The following is a 16,382-nucleotide window of genomic DNA, read 5'->3' as shown; positions in this document are numbered from 1 at the left end:
GCCCCCAACCGAGCCTCGGACGGCTGCTCTGGCACCCGCAGGGGGGGCTGGGGGGGGCGATGGGGGTCTCCCCGAGGAAACCCCGCCTTCCGCGTCCTCAGCCGTTTCTCACGGGGCTCCGATGGGCTCCTTTCCGAAGCGCCGGTGCAGGAGAGAGAGGGGGGCAGAGGCTCTCGGTAAAGCCTGCCCCTTCCTTCCCCAGCCCCAACACCCACCAGCTGAGGAAGGAAGGCGGGGGAAAAGCTCCGTCGGGCGGGCGGCGCAGCGGAGCTCAGCGGGAGAAAGGCGGCGGGGAGCTCTCTGGCGCCCCCTACTGGGCTCGTCGCGTCGGCCTCAAAATTAAAGGGCGGACCGGAACGCCCACTCGGCAAACGCAGAACCCCCTCACTCGGCCCGCACGCGCAGAAACGCCTCCCCAGCGATTGGCCGGCGGAAAACGAAAGCATTCTCGCTATTACACGCACGCGCGTTTGTCTCCCACCGCCATTTTGTCCGGTCAGGCGTCCCGGAGGCTGAAGAGATGTCGAAGGACTCGGAGCGGGCCGCGTACAACTTGCCCCCAATCGACGTTCCGGAGCCTGAACCCTTGGTGCCCTCTTCCGGCCCGACTCTCTTCTTCGAGAAGCTCTTTTACTACACGGTAGACAGACCGGTCACCGTGTACAGAGGTGAGGAGGAGGGGCAGGATCTCCTGGAAGGTGCTTTCGCGACTACAACTCCCGTCAGCCTCAGCCGTAGCGGTTGGAAGGCGGGGCTTCTTTCAGGCGCCTGCACTTCGGCTCCCACAATTCCGCAGCCTGTATGACTATCGGTGAGGATTCTGGGAGCCGAAGTCCACGTACCCTGCAATTGCCAAGGTTGGGGAAGCGCTGGCCTGACCGGCTGAGGCTCCGCCAGCTGCAGCGCCTTCCCCGCTTGGGGGAGGGAGGGAGGCCGGGCCCGGCCCAGTTCGGAGCCGGCGGGCCCCATCGCGCGTCTTCTGCAGAGACCAGCGGCTGACTCGGATTGCTTGCCTGCTCTTGAGGCTCCGTCGGGCAGAAACGAGACGCAGCGGGTGAAGAGCAACGGTGAGCCGATGTCCTTAAGCCGGGCGGGCCGCTTGTGTCCACTTGGGAGTTTAGATCTGGAGCGGCACTCAGGCCCACCGAGTTGCTTTCTAGCTTGCCTATGAATCGAAGTGCTGCCACTTCTTTCATTCCTATCCCTCTTCCATTTTCTTTTCTTCCACCTCTTTCTCTCTGATTCATTTCTCATTTCTTCCTCACTAAACATTGGCTTCTTAGTTTTAATATAAATTGTGTACAAAAGGCAAGCTGTCTTAAGGTCCCAGTGATCATCTTTAACCTCGCTGATTCAAAGAGCTCTCTAGCTCCTGTGTGGAATGGGCTTATTTTTTCTTTTCACAGAATGGATTGAACGCCAGCGTTCAAACAATAAGTTTTATTACTATCACCGGGAGTTCCGCCGTGTGCCGGACATTACAGAATGCTTGGAGGATGACTACCTGTGCATCTACGAAGCTGAGATGCAGTGGAAAAGAGATTTGTATGTCTGTATCTTTCCCGAGTTCAGCTCGAATAATCTGTTATTCAGGACACCGTTATCTGCAGCCTTAAGTGCTTAACTGACTTGAAGTATTTTGTAGCCTGCTAGGTAACTAGCAGCACAGACAGCAATTAGAAGATGGCAAGCTTGGAAACATAGGTAGAGCCACAGGTACCCCAGGAGAAGGGTCTAAAATGGCTTCGGGTCCGGCTTTTTCCTGGGCTTAAATTACAGTGGTGGAACAAACAAGGAAGGAAAAGAGCAGAAAGCTCATCTTCCAAAGGGGTCCTTTGCAGTCACAAAGGTGTGTACAGGACAGTGAAAAGTGATTCCTTTGGTAAACTATGAAAACATAGTTCTATTCTGTTGGCCCAATCTTCAGTATTTTATCTAATGCAAACATTTTCTTTGAAGGTGGAATTATAGGAAGGCTGGGCCTGCTTTGGTAAAGATTCGTTAGTGGTTCAAACTTCACATGAGCACAGCACTTGTGTGCTGTTCATTAAAAGAGCCACCTGTTCAGTGGGGACATGAGCCTATAAAGATGCTGGGCTAACTGGAAAAACAAATAGGTGTGTTACAGCATCCTCCAAATTGTTTTTCTGCTTTCATAGGCATGTTGACCAGGAAATTGTGAAAATCATACGGGAGAGGTTAGGTGCTTGCAAAGTCCGGGAAGGCGTGAATGCCGCTGAAAATTGTGCAAAGGATCTACAGCTATTTAAAGATGTGACCAAAGCCTACAGGGATCGATGTAAGTCAACTCCTGTGACATTTTTTACATTAAACTTACATAAAACCAGATCCCATATTCTAGGCCAGTGGTTCTCAAAACCTTTGGGTGCGAGGATCCTATTTACATATGTCAATGTTAATTATCTTTGGTTTATGTGGGTTATTTTACTTAGTAAGAGTTACTGTTCCTGACTTCTTTATAGAGAAGACTTAGAACTTTGACTTTTATTTTCCCATGCATGAATGTTTTTAAATTTTAGTTTTTACTTGGATTCAACTTGCTGTGAAAATCAATTAAATGTACTTTATGAAAGATTGTTTTTAATGAAGAAAAATAATCAAAAATGTCTCTGAACATCCTCTTCAGCAGTGAACTTGCTTTCTTTCCAAGTTGCTTTACATTTTGAGAATTAAAAAGCAGCTTCCCAGTGAGTTAGGAGGACTCGGGGAGAACTCTAGCTTTCCTTGCTTGGCAGGGTCTCTGCGCAGTAATCTTTTTGGCAGATTATAGTGTAACCTGTTTCCTTTTTTTATGTTTATCTTAGATGATGACCTGGGTGCTTTTGGGTCTGCTCGCAGGTGTTTAATGAAGCAGAAACATCGGATGATTGCCGAGAGGAAAGCCCAAGCAGAGGCAAAGGCATAGGCGGAAAAGAAATGAGTGGGAAACGGTAGATGAGGCTGAAGTGCAACTCAGCTGGAAAATGAATACTATCTTTATCGAGTCCTTAATGTTCTTTGTATAAAATAAAGACGTTTCATTGTAGCAGAATTCTGTCTTGTTCGTTAATGGCTCACAGAGCCAAATGCATAGAAAACATGGTGGCTCTGGAACTGGGCTAGAAAATTCCCTGGAACTTGAGCCATTCCTGTTTTCAGCCAAGACAGAATCTGGATGCCAAGAGAAAGCCAGTGTCAACTGGCTGAATTTCTGTTCTCCCTTGTTGGAGTCCCCCTTTTTCCTTTCCCCACAGACTGTTGTTTCTTTGTCTTTCACCTGGATCCTTTAATGTATTAACATTGGATCTTGCAGGGGATTGTGCAGGGCAAAAGCCCTCCTGATGGCCTGAGCCTCACACAACCTGGCTCTCCCCGCCTCCAAAACCCCCCTCATTTGGGGTGCTTTCCAAGAGACCTGCTGCCTTTACCCTCAGGATAAGGTGTGTCTATATATAGTTGGCCATTAAAGGGCGTTTCTCTCTCGTAGTGTATCTCATTTCTCTCCTTATGTCCATAGCTGAGTAGTAAGGGATTTATCTACCATGTGTATGTCTGTATGAAGCACTATTAATTGTCTAAAGGCTGTGTGTGCCTTGTACTGTGTTTTGCTCCTGGGTTTATCTCATAATAATAGTCACACTGCCAAAACTGACAATCTCTTGGGACTGGCCTCCATATGACTGTCTTTAAGGCAGGCACCAGGCTCAGCCTCGATTTACCAGTTCCTCCTCTGGGTGGAGGGAAACACTGACTCCTGTCCCAAATCAGGATTTTCACATTTGCCCTCCAGTCCTGCTGCAAAGTCTTCCCTAGCTTCCAGCTCTGCTTGCTGTTCACCGGAGCTAGCCGTGGCTCTAACGGTTGCAAAATTCCCCAGGGTAGGTTAATCCTCCAAGTGAATTAAAAAATGCAGTTCTGGCTGACTGTCAGTCTGCCACAAGCCTCTAGATAAAAAGGATTATTGGCGCCATTTGTTGAGAAAGGTAGTTTGTAAGAGATCAAATGAAAGAGAAGCTGTATTTCAAATGATGGGAGAAACAAATGTTAACCTTCTAACTGAGCATCCACTAAAATGTGGCCAGTAAAGTTCAATCATTTATAATTCCTGTCCCTATGGTAACCCAGAACATTCTGAGACAAGGACGAAGAATGTTCAGAGAAGAATCCGAAGATGGAAAGTGATGACACTGCAAAAGGCAAGGAGTACATCAGTGATGGCTATCAAGAACCAAGCGTGGGAGGACAGAGAGCATCCAAGTCCTTTTCTTCTTGCCCTCTCACCTTGCTGCCAAACCACTGAAACAATACAAGCAACACAATCACAACTCCTGAAGGTCCCCCAAACCTTCCTTACCATATAATCTTTGAATTCAAGAGTATTGCTTACATTCAAGATGCATTTTTTGGGGAACATTGGTTTTTTTCCCAATGAAGGAACCTGCACAAGGAAAAAATACAGCACGTACTCGGTTGGTTTAAAACTTGAGGATTACTTTATTGGCAATGTACAGGATCTTTTAGGTGGTTGCCACAGCAGCTGCCTGAGTTCTCTGCACAGATACTCTGGTGGTGTGGGTCTTTGCCAGATGATCAGTGAACTCCTGTAGAAAAGGGGAAAAGATTCATCATTTTTTCTCCCATAAAAGACAGACCAAGAAGGGGGCAGGTGGGAATTCTGTTCAGTGATTTGACTCCATCTCACAGGGTTAGTAGGATAAAATGAGGAGAACCTCCAAGTCTGCCTCGTTGAGCTCCACCAAGGAAAGTCATAATTTGTGAGGGGGAGGAATATTACCTGATAAGGAGATTTGGTGAAGACAGTTTCTTTCCAGAGATCAGGGGTCAGATAACTGTAGGTCTTGGAGATAGCATCAAAGGTGGCTTTAGCTGAAACAAAAGATGGAAGTCACCTCAGTACTCACAATATTCTTTTATAATGCACACTCAATATATTCAAACCTAGATTCAAACCTGTTGAGTTTGATAAGGAACAGAGAGACCACTGCAGCTGGGCTCACTGCCGTGCAAAATCCAACTCATTTGCTTTCCCTCTCGAAAACGACAGCTACACCACTGGAGGCAGGCGCAACTGAGCAGAGCTGAGAGAGTTCTCGAATTGAGCATTTCCAAAGAACCAAAACACTAGCGCAAAATGATGCTTGGGATTTGGCCAATTTATTTAACAAGTCCACGGAACAGCCTTTTATACTCCGTGGTTCAAGTAACAGGAGCCAGCACTGAATGTCACCTTAGCCACCTATATGTTAGATCCTGGCTTTCCTGGTTTGTCAAGGCAGCCTGACAGATGACCAGGGGTGGATCTGGGCAATGGTACTGTCTCTGTGTGAGGGGGAGCTCCCCTTCTGTAAAATAAACTAACCTATAACATTCAAAATCTACTGACGCCTCCCTCCCTCCTTTAGAGAAGGGCCAGGGCCATGAAGCCTGCAAACATGCAAGAGATGGTCTTTATCACTCTCTGCATTCAGACTGCCTTCCACTCCAGGTTCACCTCATCTCCTCTTGCAGTTTCAAATCAAGGGTCATTATTTTACAGGCTGCAGGTTCCACTTTGCTTCCCAGGGACATGCTACAGGTGGTATTCCAAAAGCCAGAATAAATACTAGATACTTGACTTGTTCGTATACACTTAACATAATTCCTGAATTTAAGAGCTTCTCTACGCATAATGCAAACAATTACTATTTGGAAGCTAACTTCAAGATGTTTTTTTTTGGGGGGGGGGGTTGTGGGTGTTTCCAGAGCAGGGTCTTTCAAACCATGTTCCAGGGAATTTATAGTTCAGAGAGACTAGAAAAATGTAACTTGAGCACAGCCCTCCCCCCCCCCCCCCCGACTTCTTTGTTTCGTGATCAGGGAATTTTACATTTGCTTTGCTTGGTTGTATACAACCAGAGCCACAATTTATTGAGATTGGCAGCTCTATAAATTAAATAAGCTACTGGCAAACTAAGAATTCTGTGGCACAAGGTTTGCCATTTCCCAAATTACAGCCATTTACTTCAGATACTCAAAGACTTACCAAAATTGCCCAAGGTAGCAGTGCAGCCCCTGGCCGAGGTGTAGCAGTCATCGATTCCCGCCATCATCAGTAGCTTCTTGGGAACGGGGGCAGACACAATCCCTGTGCCACGCGGGGCAGGAATGAGGCGAACCAGGACGGACCCACACCGGCCGGTCACCTACAAACGCAAGGCAGAGAGATCCACATGGCCAAGTAGTTCATGAGGACCCAGATGGGGGGGGGGGGGGGGAGAGCAATAGGGCTACACAACACTGTGAAGCGGTATAGAGGTCTAAGTGCTCTTGCTATTCTCACCCAATGCAAAAGCCTCACAAAGCCACAGGCGTTACCTTGCAGGGCACAGTGTGAGGCTTGCCAATCTTGTTTCCCCAATAGCCTCGCCTCACTGGCACGATGGAGAGTTTCGCCAGGATGATGGCCCCACGAATGGCGGTGGCAACTTCTTTAGAGCACTTGACCCCGAGACCAACATGGCCGCTGTAATCCCCAATGGCGACAAAGGCCTAAAAGGAGAGAGCCCATAATTCCACAGCAGAAATGCAAACACCCATTGCCATAAATACACACATAGGCACCAACCACCCTGACAACCAGCCCAACCTGAACTCTGCAAACACCTGGCCAAAACACCCGATACTGAGCGCGGCTTATCACAGACAGTCCTCGAGTTATGACCATTCATTCAGTAACCATTTGAAATTACAGCAGCATGAAAGTGAGGCTTACCCTGGCCCCAGGTTATGCCCACTCAGTGCCCTTGTGGTCAGAATTCAGGTACTTGACAACCCACCCACGTTTACAGCCAAAGGGGTGTTTCAGCTGCCGCCCATCTCCTTCCTCCTCTCTGCTCTTTTGGCTACTCTGCGCACGGCCTCCTCCAGCAGTGGTGCTGGGGCTGACACAGAGGCCGGGCCTTTCAGCCGTCTCAGCTCTCCACTGTTGCTTCCAGGGCCACCCCAATTCTACAGCACAAGGCCACCACCATCCTGCAGGCCCCGCCGTTTCGTTGATAGTTTTGACTGAAAGGGAATTCCGTCTTAATTCTAGGTTGGATCTCTTACTCCTTGTTCTGCCCTCGGTTGCTTTGGAGAACAGGCCAACCCCCCTTCCCCTCTTCTCTGTGCCAGCCCCTCAATGCTGGAGGACTACCATGTTACCTTAGTCCTTCTGTTTGTTGGGACTAGAAATACCCAGTTCCCACAACTATTCATTGTAAGCTTTATCCTCCAGTCCTTTAATCCTCTTTGTCGCTCTTCCCTGCACTCCTTCTAGAGACTCAACATCTTTTTGTACTGTGACTGAATGCAGTATTCCAAGTGTGGTCTTAACCAGTGCAGTATAACACTTCACATGATCTTGATTCTATCCCTCTGTTGACACTATCTAGGATTGCATTGGCTTTTCTGGCAGCTGCAGCCCACTGCTGGCCTATATTTGTTTGGCCACTAAGACTCCTAGTTCTCCCTCTGCAGTTGACCCAGGTGCTATCCATTCTATACTGTACATTTGGTTTTCCTTGCTTAAGTGAACTGCATTTTGTTGGCTAGGACCCACTGTTCAAGTCTGTCACGATCCTTCTGAATCTAAAGGGTTCCCTGCAGGTTGGTGTTATCTGCATTTTTGACACGTTCCCCTTCTATCCTCTCATCTAGATCGTTTATGAAGATGTTGGGCCTAAGAGCCTTGGGATACCCCACTGCATGCTTCTTTCCAGGTCAATACACTTCCATTGAGGACCACATGCTGAATGCGGGTGGTCATAGAGTTATAAATCCCTCTGATGGTAAAGCTGTCTCACATCCTTCTATCTTACCAAGAAGTAGACTGTGATCTACTCTGTCAAATACTTGTTGAAGTATACTATATTCACAGCAAGAATGCAATAAAGTTTGTCTGGCATGATGGCTTCAGAATCCTGGAGCACTTTTTATTTGCTAATTCCAGTCCTCTGGCAGTTCCCCAGTGCTTCAGGATTTTTAAAAAAGATACGATTCAGTGGTTCCAAGATCATGTCTGCTCCTTCAGAATACCCTTCAGGTATCAGGAAAAGTTCATTCTTTACATCAAACAAACTTACTTCCCCAACGTGATGCTCATTATATTAACCAAATGAATCCCAATTGGGAAGTCTGCTTTAACAACAAAGTAAACATACCAAGAAAAAAGGACAACCGTTTAGCTCACATCAGGGATTTCTATTGCCATAGAAGCTACACCTCCCAAGCACAGGAAGAAAAATGCAGCTGAGGTTACCTTGAACCTGGTGCGCTGGCCTGCCCTCGTTTGCTTCTGCACTGGCATGATTTTCAGAACTTCATCCTTCAGCGAAGAACCCAGGAAGAAGTCAATGATTTCAGACTCCTGAAAAATCAACACACGATAAACCACCTCTCTGGACTGCAAGAAATTTCACAATAGCATCATCTCTCTTCATTGCTGACTCGACTGACAAGTCAATCATGGTTTCTGCAGACCCCCAGAACAAGTCGGCACAATTTCCTTTACAATGTTTTTGTAAGTGGACCGACAATAGGTTCTTCCTAGGGCTGAAAATAACTGGCCAAGTCATTCAGATGATTTTCAAAATTAAGGTAGCTTTTAATTGGATACCAAAGGAGCTCTCACTAAAATGGATTTTCTCTAGCTCCTTTTAAAACCCAAAACTAATAATAAATCATAACTTAAACAGAACAATTTCTTTCCAATTTTGTCTGGATTGTCTCACCAATTTCACTGGGTACCTAATGCATGGGGTGCACAAATGTGCTTTTCCTGTCCCCTGCAGCTATCTGTGTTATCCTCTGAGAAATTACTTTCTCCAGGTTTTTAAGAGTAATACCTTGATTGGAAGAGAGAAAAGGTAGATCTCTTCCAGAGATTTGATCTTCATGTCCTTTACCAGTCGGCCTAGTTTGGTCACAGGCATCCACTGCAAAAATAGAAATGAGTCTATTAAAGAACCCAAACTTTCTGCAGCAATAACATTATTGCTTATAAGGCAACCAGTTGGAGCTTAGTTAAAATTTTAACAACATAGCACATGGTACATGACAGTATGTATTTTAACAATCCATCCCCTTGCAAACTATTTGCAAGTTTTCTTTGTTACGCAGGTGACACCCAATTATATGTTGCACTTGACCCCAGAGAGCCAAGTCCAGTTCTGCTCTACAGGAACCGATCAGAACCTTTAATTTCTGTAATTGTGATAATTTGAGAAAAATGTATTAACATAACCAAAGGTTATCTGACTATAGTGGCCTCTGCTGAATTCTGCCTGGCTTGAAACGGACCAGCGCATACATCCAGAGGGCTTGCTTGCTTTATTCAGTTAAGTATTCTGACTTCGATTTATTCAATCCTAATAAAAATGAAAACATAATCAGCATCCCTGAAGTCCTTCATTTCATACCTGGAACTACATCTAGAAAAGCCATTTCCATTTGTTTCAATGAAACCACAGGACACTTTCTCAAACAGGGTCACTACTCACTTCTTTGTCCTCAGCTTTGCCTCGAGCCCCGCGACCACGGCCGCGACCACGGCCACGACCTCTTCCCCGGCCCCGGCCTCCACTGCCGAAGCCTCCTCGGAAGCCTCCCCTGGCGGCGGCGGCGGCGGCAGCTCCTCCTGCTCCGGCCGCTCCCGCGGCACCGGCGTCATCCGCCATTTGCTGGGGGGAGGGGGAAGAGTTACATTTGCAAGCATACGAATCATTTCAGCCCCCCCCCCCCGAGGACGCTGCGGGAGGCAGAGGCGGCCCAGGAGCAAAAGGCGGGCTGAAGCCCAAGCGGCCTCCAGTCCCTCCCCAGAGCCCCTTCACGCTCCCATCTCCCTCCTGCAGCGACCCTAAGGCAAGCGGAGAGCGAAGCCATTCCTCTGCCGCCAGCCAAGCCCGGGACAGACCGGCGGGAAGCGCAGCGGGGGCCAGGCCGCCCCTCCGCCAAGCGCTGCCGAGGCGGCCTGGGGCCCGTCCCGCCCATTCCCTGCCACGCGGGCGGTTTCTGGCCTGGGCGAAAGGGGCTCCCGGGGCCTTTGGGGCCAGAAGCGCTCCGAGAAGGGGGGGGCAGCCGACCCCAAGCAGCGTCTCCCCCGCCCGAGGCCGCCACCCTCGGCCCAAGCGTCTCCCGCCCGCCGATTCACGCGCCCGGCTAATGAAGCCACGTGCGCGGCCGGAGCTCCCGAGCAGCGGAGCCGCGCTACTGCCGCCCGTCCCCATGGAAAGCGGGAGCCCCTAAGGCCTGCTCTTCGGAGGACGGAGAAGCTTCCCAGGCGCCCCGCAGAACCGGACCCAGCGCCTCCCCTCCCCCTCCCCCTCCCCCGAAAGCGATGGCGGCGGATATCGCCGCGGACGGCACCAGCCGCCACTTACGTGCGATAGAATAGAAGGCCGAACGCGCGCAGGGAGGGGTATTTAACGTCAGCTCCTCTCGCGAGATCCGTTATCTTTCAAAGCGCTTGCGCGAAGTCCTATTTCCCTACCCCTAAACCGATTGCGCAGGCGCACAGTCGCTCGGTCCGTGGCGCGCTCTCGGCCGGATCCATCATGGACGAGAAGACCCAGGCTATGAAATGCGGGCTCCGCGGGCGCTTTCCGGGAAGGTAAGGGGCGCCTTCCGCGCTTGGGGGGGTCGCTGGGGTCAGCCTTGACTCGGAGCGGGTGACGTTGCCTTTTCCCTTATGGCTTGTGGGAATGCGGGGTTTCGGCTGCCGTCGTCTTATCCCCGGGAGGCCCGCATAAAGCACGGCGCTCTCGGAGCACTTCGGTCCCGCTGTAAAGGAATTGCTTAAGTCTTTCTTTGCTGACTCTTGAAAGCCCGGATCCCCAGAATTCACGGCCACATTCAGACGCCGCTTGTCTCAATGAAGATTCTTTTGGTCTGTTCCACGTGGCGACTGGTTGCATCGCTGATGTTTCTGCCGAATGTCCCACTCTGCACGTTGCTTCTGTTTTCTTTTAAAAAGCAGCCCTGAAATGCTGTCCTTTTCAAAGTAACTTTTGCACTTTTGCAAATGATTTAGGTGGGAAGTGCGGTCGAAACTACCTTTAGCATTATGGACTACGTTGTCCACCTATAAAAAGAGCAAGCGGCATTTTTGGTACTCTGAAAAAGAAACCCTCCCTTTCAATTTTATGTACAGGTTCCTGAAGTAGAGTGGATGGCAAGCCTACGACATAATCAAGACAATCGGTGGTTGCTGCGGCTTCAGCTGGTGGATGTTGTTGTGTTGGGTATCACGAGGGTTGAATGAAAGGGATGCCTCCAAATTCCAGTTCTGCGTTAGACGCCCCGGTATATTCTTTAGCGTCTGTTCTTTCACCTCCATTGGCGGCAGGAAGTTGAAGTGAGAAAAGATAGTGTTGCTATTGCTTGTGAAATGGAAGCCTTCACTGAATATTCCTCAGTACGCTTTAAGCAACGTGCCGTGATTGAATTTTTGACCGCGGAAGGAGTTCCTCCAATTGAAATTCACCGCCAAATGCTTACTGTTTATGGTGATGATTGTGTGGACGTAAGTACTGTGCGTCGCTGGGCCAAAAAATGTAAAGGTGGTAAACCAGGAAGAACGGATTTATGTGATCAAGAACGCAGTGGAAGACCAGTGACTGCCACCGATCAGTTTCATGTGAAAAGGGTTGATGAACTGATCAAGGACAATCGGCAGATCACCCAAAGAGAAATTGCTGCCAAGCTTGGCATTTCACAGGAACGTGTGGGACACATTATTGATATTCTTCAGTATCGGAAGGTTTGTGCAAGATGGGTTCCTCGCATGCTGACGCCAGAGATGCATGCAGCATATACAGATGGCAAGTGCTATTAAAATTGCCTTTTGCACTTATGGACTATATTATCCTTCATCCCTAATAAAGGGGTTGTAAATTGAAAGGGAACATTCTTTTAAAATGATGTAGCAAACAGATCTCTGAAATAGAATTAAGTGGCAAGCCTACATCCTGTTCAATAGGGGTGGTTGGTACTAACCACATTCCATGCCCCAGTTCCACCTCTTTGCTGGCTATTGGCTATCAGGTGCTGGACCTTGTAGGGTGTTTTCTGCTTATGTGCAACTTGCACATAAAGTACAGTTTTCTCTAGCTTGGTTTGCTCAAGAGATAACCTTCGGCTGGGAGTTCTCTCAAGGCTGAATTTGAAATGTTGGTAGTTTGTGTTAGAAACTTTTCAGCTGCTGAAAGAAGCTGCTTTGCTATGACTTCTTGGGTTTTAGGGCACTGTCTGAAAATAATCCTTGGCTTCCTTTGTGGCCTTGGATGAGGTAACTGTGCCCATAGCAAAAAGGAGCATTAAGCTTATTGCCTTAAGCATAGTCTTTAGGCAATAAAACCCAGGCTCCTATATCTCATGAAAATACAACATGGTTGAAATAAGATTCAAAATTAAGATTCAAAATACTAACACATATTTTTTCCCAACAGATGCTGCAGAGGAAGATATACTTTGAAGACTTAGATGCTGCAAGATCTTAATTTTCTACATATCACTGGGAGAAGGTGTGTTCTCTTCCCCACAGCTATTGGCAGAGACCCAACAGTTAGAGAGCCTCGATGTCGCAGTGGTTAAGAGTGCAGTACTGCAACTTCTGCGTGCCAGCTGCCTGCAGTTTGGCAGTTCAAAATCTCACCAGGCTCAAGGTTGACTCAGCCTTCCAAGGTTGATAAAATGAGGACCCAGATTGTTGGTGGCAATGTGCTGACTGTGTAAAGCGCTTAAAGAGGGCTGGAAAGTACTGTGAAGTGGTATAGAAGTCTAAGTGCTATTGCTATTGAGATGTACCAAGCTATTGTGTATATTGATTAGTTGGCAGAGGAATATATATGATTTTATATACAGGATATATACCTGTTGTAAAATCATTTCCTCCAAAGGAATAAAAATGTATTTGTGAAGAGACTAACATTTGCAAGGTTTTTTGTATTATAAAATAAACATTTTTGTGATGTATGTTTTGTTTGAGAATTATTTATCTAGTTCCTGAGCTTATGTAATACCCCAATGTATGTATACCAAGCAGCTGCCATGTCCCACTTTTCTATGAAAGTTAAGAACTAACATCAATAGCAAAGCCTAACTGATGCAAAACTCCCATTTCCATTGATTTTCAATTATAAGAATGAGTAGGCCAGAACATTTTTGCCTTGAGGTGGGGGGGGGGGGTTGATGTGGCCTCATGGAAGATATCAGCAAAAGATATACAGTTTCCCCCCAATTAAGGTGTGTGTATTTGTGTGCCCACACTTGTGTATACTTACCACTGATTTGAAGGACACCTTGGTGGCTAGCTAGTTGTATCAGAAGCATTCATCTCTATTGGTTTAAGTTTGCAAAGTTTTATCAGGATAACCCTGGTTAGCCTTTGGGTGGGTTAGTGCTAGGGTTAGAAACCCAGTTACCCAGAAACCCTGTGATAGAGGGCCAGTCTGACAAGTCAAGCCACAGAATGTTTCTAGTTCAGAGTTGAACTGGTGGTTTTTCGCAGAGGTTTCATTTCTCAGTGAAGTAGCCTCAGTGCTAGAAGGGATTAACAACCAAGCAGTAAGCAATACCCCAATCCAAGAAACAATCGAAACTCAGACAAGCAGTTCAATGAAAGAGCCACCAAGAACCCTCCCACCAATGCTGACAAAGCCAGTAGTGTGTAAAATGAGAACAAGCTGCGCCTTTGTAGCACTGATGGTGTTACCTAGGTGAGCAATGAGACGTCTGCAAGAAAAGCTCAAGAGATTTCCAGGAACACCACAAGTCAAACCGTGGAAGAAGCAACAGCAACTCGCAAACTATGTGCAAGAAAAAAATGAACGGAAGAGTCGCGAGTGCGCCAGGAATTGGTTCTCCTCGCCCGCCACCAGCCGGCCCTGCTCCTCCCGGCGGTGTTGGGGAAGTGGCGCCTCCGCAAAGGGCGAATTGCGAGAGGGACCAGGAAGCTGCGCTTTCGAGCCTCAGTTCGCTCCTCTCCACGTTTTCATCCGTCTATGCTTGCTTGCGCCACGGCAACGCGCCGGAAGTGAACGCATTTTTCCCGGAAGCACGTGAGGTCGTCCGGGTGTCCAGGCGAGGGGAGTTGAACCGCGGAGCGAGCGAGCCGGGGCTCCAGGATGGCGGTCTCGAGCTCTTCGGCGAACTTGAAAAGCAAGTGAGGAAAGGGAGGCGCCGGGGAAGGGGGCACACGGGGGCCGCGACTGTTGTCGACGGGGGGGGGAGTGCGCCGTCGCCATAGCGACCGCGTTGCAGTGGGGCCGTTGGCTGGCCCTCGGCTTGGGGACCCGCTGTGCTTAGTTGGACCGTGTTTCTGAGCATACGCAGAGGGTTTTTCTCGCCAGAGCCGGCTTGCGAGAGAGCCAGCGAGAAGGGAGCCCAGGCCGACCGGTGGCTGCTCCGGCCCAGCTCGGAAATCCCGGCAGAGTCGGGGTTGCTTAGTGCTTGGATGGGAGGCCTCTGGGCGGTCCCAGGGCTGTAGCGCGTAACAGGAGAAAGCGAGGCCTCCCGGAGGAGCGAGGGGCAGAGCGCTCTGCAGCGGGGACTATAAGAGTCCAATCGTCCTGAGGGAGACCTCCGTTTGTAGCTCAGCCCTCTTCGAAGGCTCCCTCCTTCCTGGCCTGTTAAAGGGGGAACCGGGCTGGCTTCTTGCGACTGCAGATAATCGACCAGCGACCCTCTTTAAGGTGAACCGTCTCCTCCTGTGGAAGGAGGAGACTGAGGTCCACTTGAAGGGGCAGCTGAGGAATGTGAGGATTTTCTGGAAGACAAAATCACTCAACTTCATTTCCAGTTAGATGCCGACGTGGTTGCTGGTGCGGTGGAGGCCCCTGGGGCAGCTTCTTGCCCTGTTACCTGGGAAGGCTTTGACAAGATCCTAGGGAGTATGCGCATGAGCACCTGTGTTTTAGACCCATGTCCCTCCGGACTTGTGAAAGCTTTGGTCTTGCCCCAAACAGATCCAGTGCGTAATCTGGGGAGTCATGACTCCTGCACGAAGAGCAGGTGGCAGTCGTGGCCAAGAGGTTCTTTGTGCAACTGCGGTTTGTGCGCCAGTTACGCCCTTTCCTGGACCAACAATCCCTACTCACCGTCACTCATGCCCTAGTCACCAAGAGTCTTGACTGTGGCAATATACTGCACATGGGGCTGTCCTTGAAAGGCACCCGGAAGCTTTAGTTGGTGCAAAATGCATCGGCCTTCATGGTTTTGTGCAGACCTCGCTATGCACCTGTGTCACCTCTCCTATGGAAGCTGCATTGGTTGCTGATTTTCTTTTGGGTGCAATTCAAGGTGCTGATTGTCACCTCCATGGCTTGAGACCAGGTTATCTGAGGGACTGTCTCTTGCCAGTCACCTCCACCCGACCCACTAGAGCGGGGAGGCAAGTAATGTCATGCCTCCCGTTCCCCTAAGGAGATACATCTGGAGGGTCCTCCCTCTGGAAATCAGACTGGCCCCGCTCTGACGCTCTTTCAGAAGGCCCTGGAGACCTGGTTCTGCCATTGGGCCTGCGGGATAGAGGCCACTAAATGGCTGGTACGAATGTGTGTTGGGGGTGCAGGGGTGGGTTTTTTTATTTTTTGTTATTTTTTATTTCTTTTATATTGTGATTTTATTTCTTGTTTCTTGATGGCTGAGTTGCCATCAGCGAATAGGCAGCTCAAATAAATATATTTGAGGTTACTTCTGACAAAGAAGGCTATTTATTCAATCTCTGTGTCACTTGTGATAAACCACTAAAAGCTCCTGAATCCTAATAGTTTGCCTATTTATTGTTTGTTTTAATTAAAAGATTTGTTTAAGGGGGGGAGGGGAGAGAAATAGATGTGTTGTGCTGTGAGCACAATAGTGTCCATGGCAGTAGGTTGTCTAGCCCAAGGTCAAGTTTGGTCCCATCGGGTAGTTTAGTAAGTGGGTCTTTTTTCCTGGATAAGGATGTCACAGATTTGTTTGGTTAACTCATTTTTCCTCTTTTTCCCCCTTGTTAATTCCTTGGGAATTGCCACTTCTCTTTTTCTCTCATATATACTAGCATATATCACCAAATACCCCCATCCCGTTGCAGCAATTTATCTGTTTTTGTTACCATTGGGAGTAGTAACTTAACACATTTCAGCCATTTTGCTGGTTAAAAAAAAGAGCAGTCATAAACTCACCCTCTTGGCTTTATCACTTCTGCATAAAGCAGCTGAATGCTGGTCCAATCTCATGGTTTTTAGCCATTTTTCAGAAACAGGTGGCAAAGGCAATCCCACACATCCCACTGATGAGGTAAGGTCACACGTGGGGAAGGAAAGTGCAGGGTGGGCTGCATTGATGTGGGTAGTATGATTCTT

At 48.5% G+C, this 16,382-nt stretch overlaps 3 protein-coding genes and 1 long non-coding RNA gene across 5 annotated transcripts in view; 3 read left to right on the top strand and 1 right to left on the bottom strand.

Moving 5' to 3' along the window:
- The first annotated feature begins 456 nt into the window (after positions 1-456).
- On the top strand, positions 457-3,052 carry NDUFB10 (NADH:ubiquinone oxidoreductase subunit B10). Its single transcript, XM_081965806.1, has 4 exons — positions 457-668; positions 1,407-1,545; positions 2,160-2,299; positions 2,826-3,052. Exons 1-4 carry the CDS (start codon positions 521-523, stop codon positions 2,924-2,926), a joined length of 528 nt encoding a protein of 175 aa, XP_081821932.1. The 5' UTR covers positions 457-520; the 3' UTR covers positions 2,927-3,052.
- Positions 3,053-4,474: 1,422 nt separating this feature from the next.
- Positions 4,475-9,741, bottom strand: RPS2 (ribosomal protein S2). The gene is made up of 7 exons (XM_081965804.1): positions 9,540-9,741; positions 8,886-8,975; positions 8,300-8,407; positions 6,376-6,549; positions 6,044-6,203; positions 4,796-4,887; positions 4,475-4,601 (listed from the first exon to the last, which is right to left on the bottom strand). Exons 1-7 carry the CDS (start codon positions 9,714-9,716, stop codon positions 4,518-4,520), a joined length of 885 nt encoding a protein of 294 aa, XP_081821930.1. The 5' UTR covers positions 9,717-9,741; the 3' UTR covers positions 4,475-4,517.
- Positions 9,742-10,494: 753 nt separating this feature from the next.
- LOC309398868 lies at positions 10,495-13,011 on the top strand. Of its 2 annotated transcripts, none has more exons than XR_014176456.1 (3): positions 10,495-10,648; positions 11,189-11,560; positions 12,486-13,011. It is a non-coding gene; the product is annotated as an uncharacterized lncRNA (long non-coding RNA). The 2 variants fall into 2 exon arrangements; XR_014176457.1 differs by having other exon boundaries at positions 11,189-11,858.
- A 1,027-nt stretch (positions 13,012-14,038) lies between these two features.
- The window catches only part of TBL3 (transducin beta like 3), a 33,782-nt gene continuing 31,438 nt past the window's right edge, over positions 14,039-16,382 (top strand). Inside the window, exon 1 of the mRNA XM_081965480.1 lies at positions 14,039-14,200. Within this exon, the coding sequence (XP_081821606.1) occupies positions 14,163-14,200 (38 nt within the window). The 5' untranslated portion in view covers positions 14,039-14,162. The remainder of the gene's footprint in view (positions 14,201-16,382) is intronic.

This window comes from Natrix helvetica (assembly GCF_964273705.1).
Source record: "Natrix helvetica genome assembly, chromosome: 13".
In the NCBI taxonomy this organism is placed as follows: Eukaryota; Metazoa; Chordata; class Lepidosauria; order Squamata; family Natricidae; genus Natrix; species Natrix helvetica.
The sequence above is the reverse complement of the archived record's forward strand: the minus strand, read 5'-3'. Positions and strand labels throughout refer to the sequence as shown.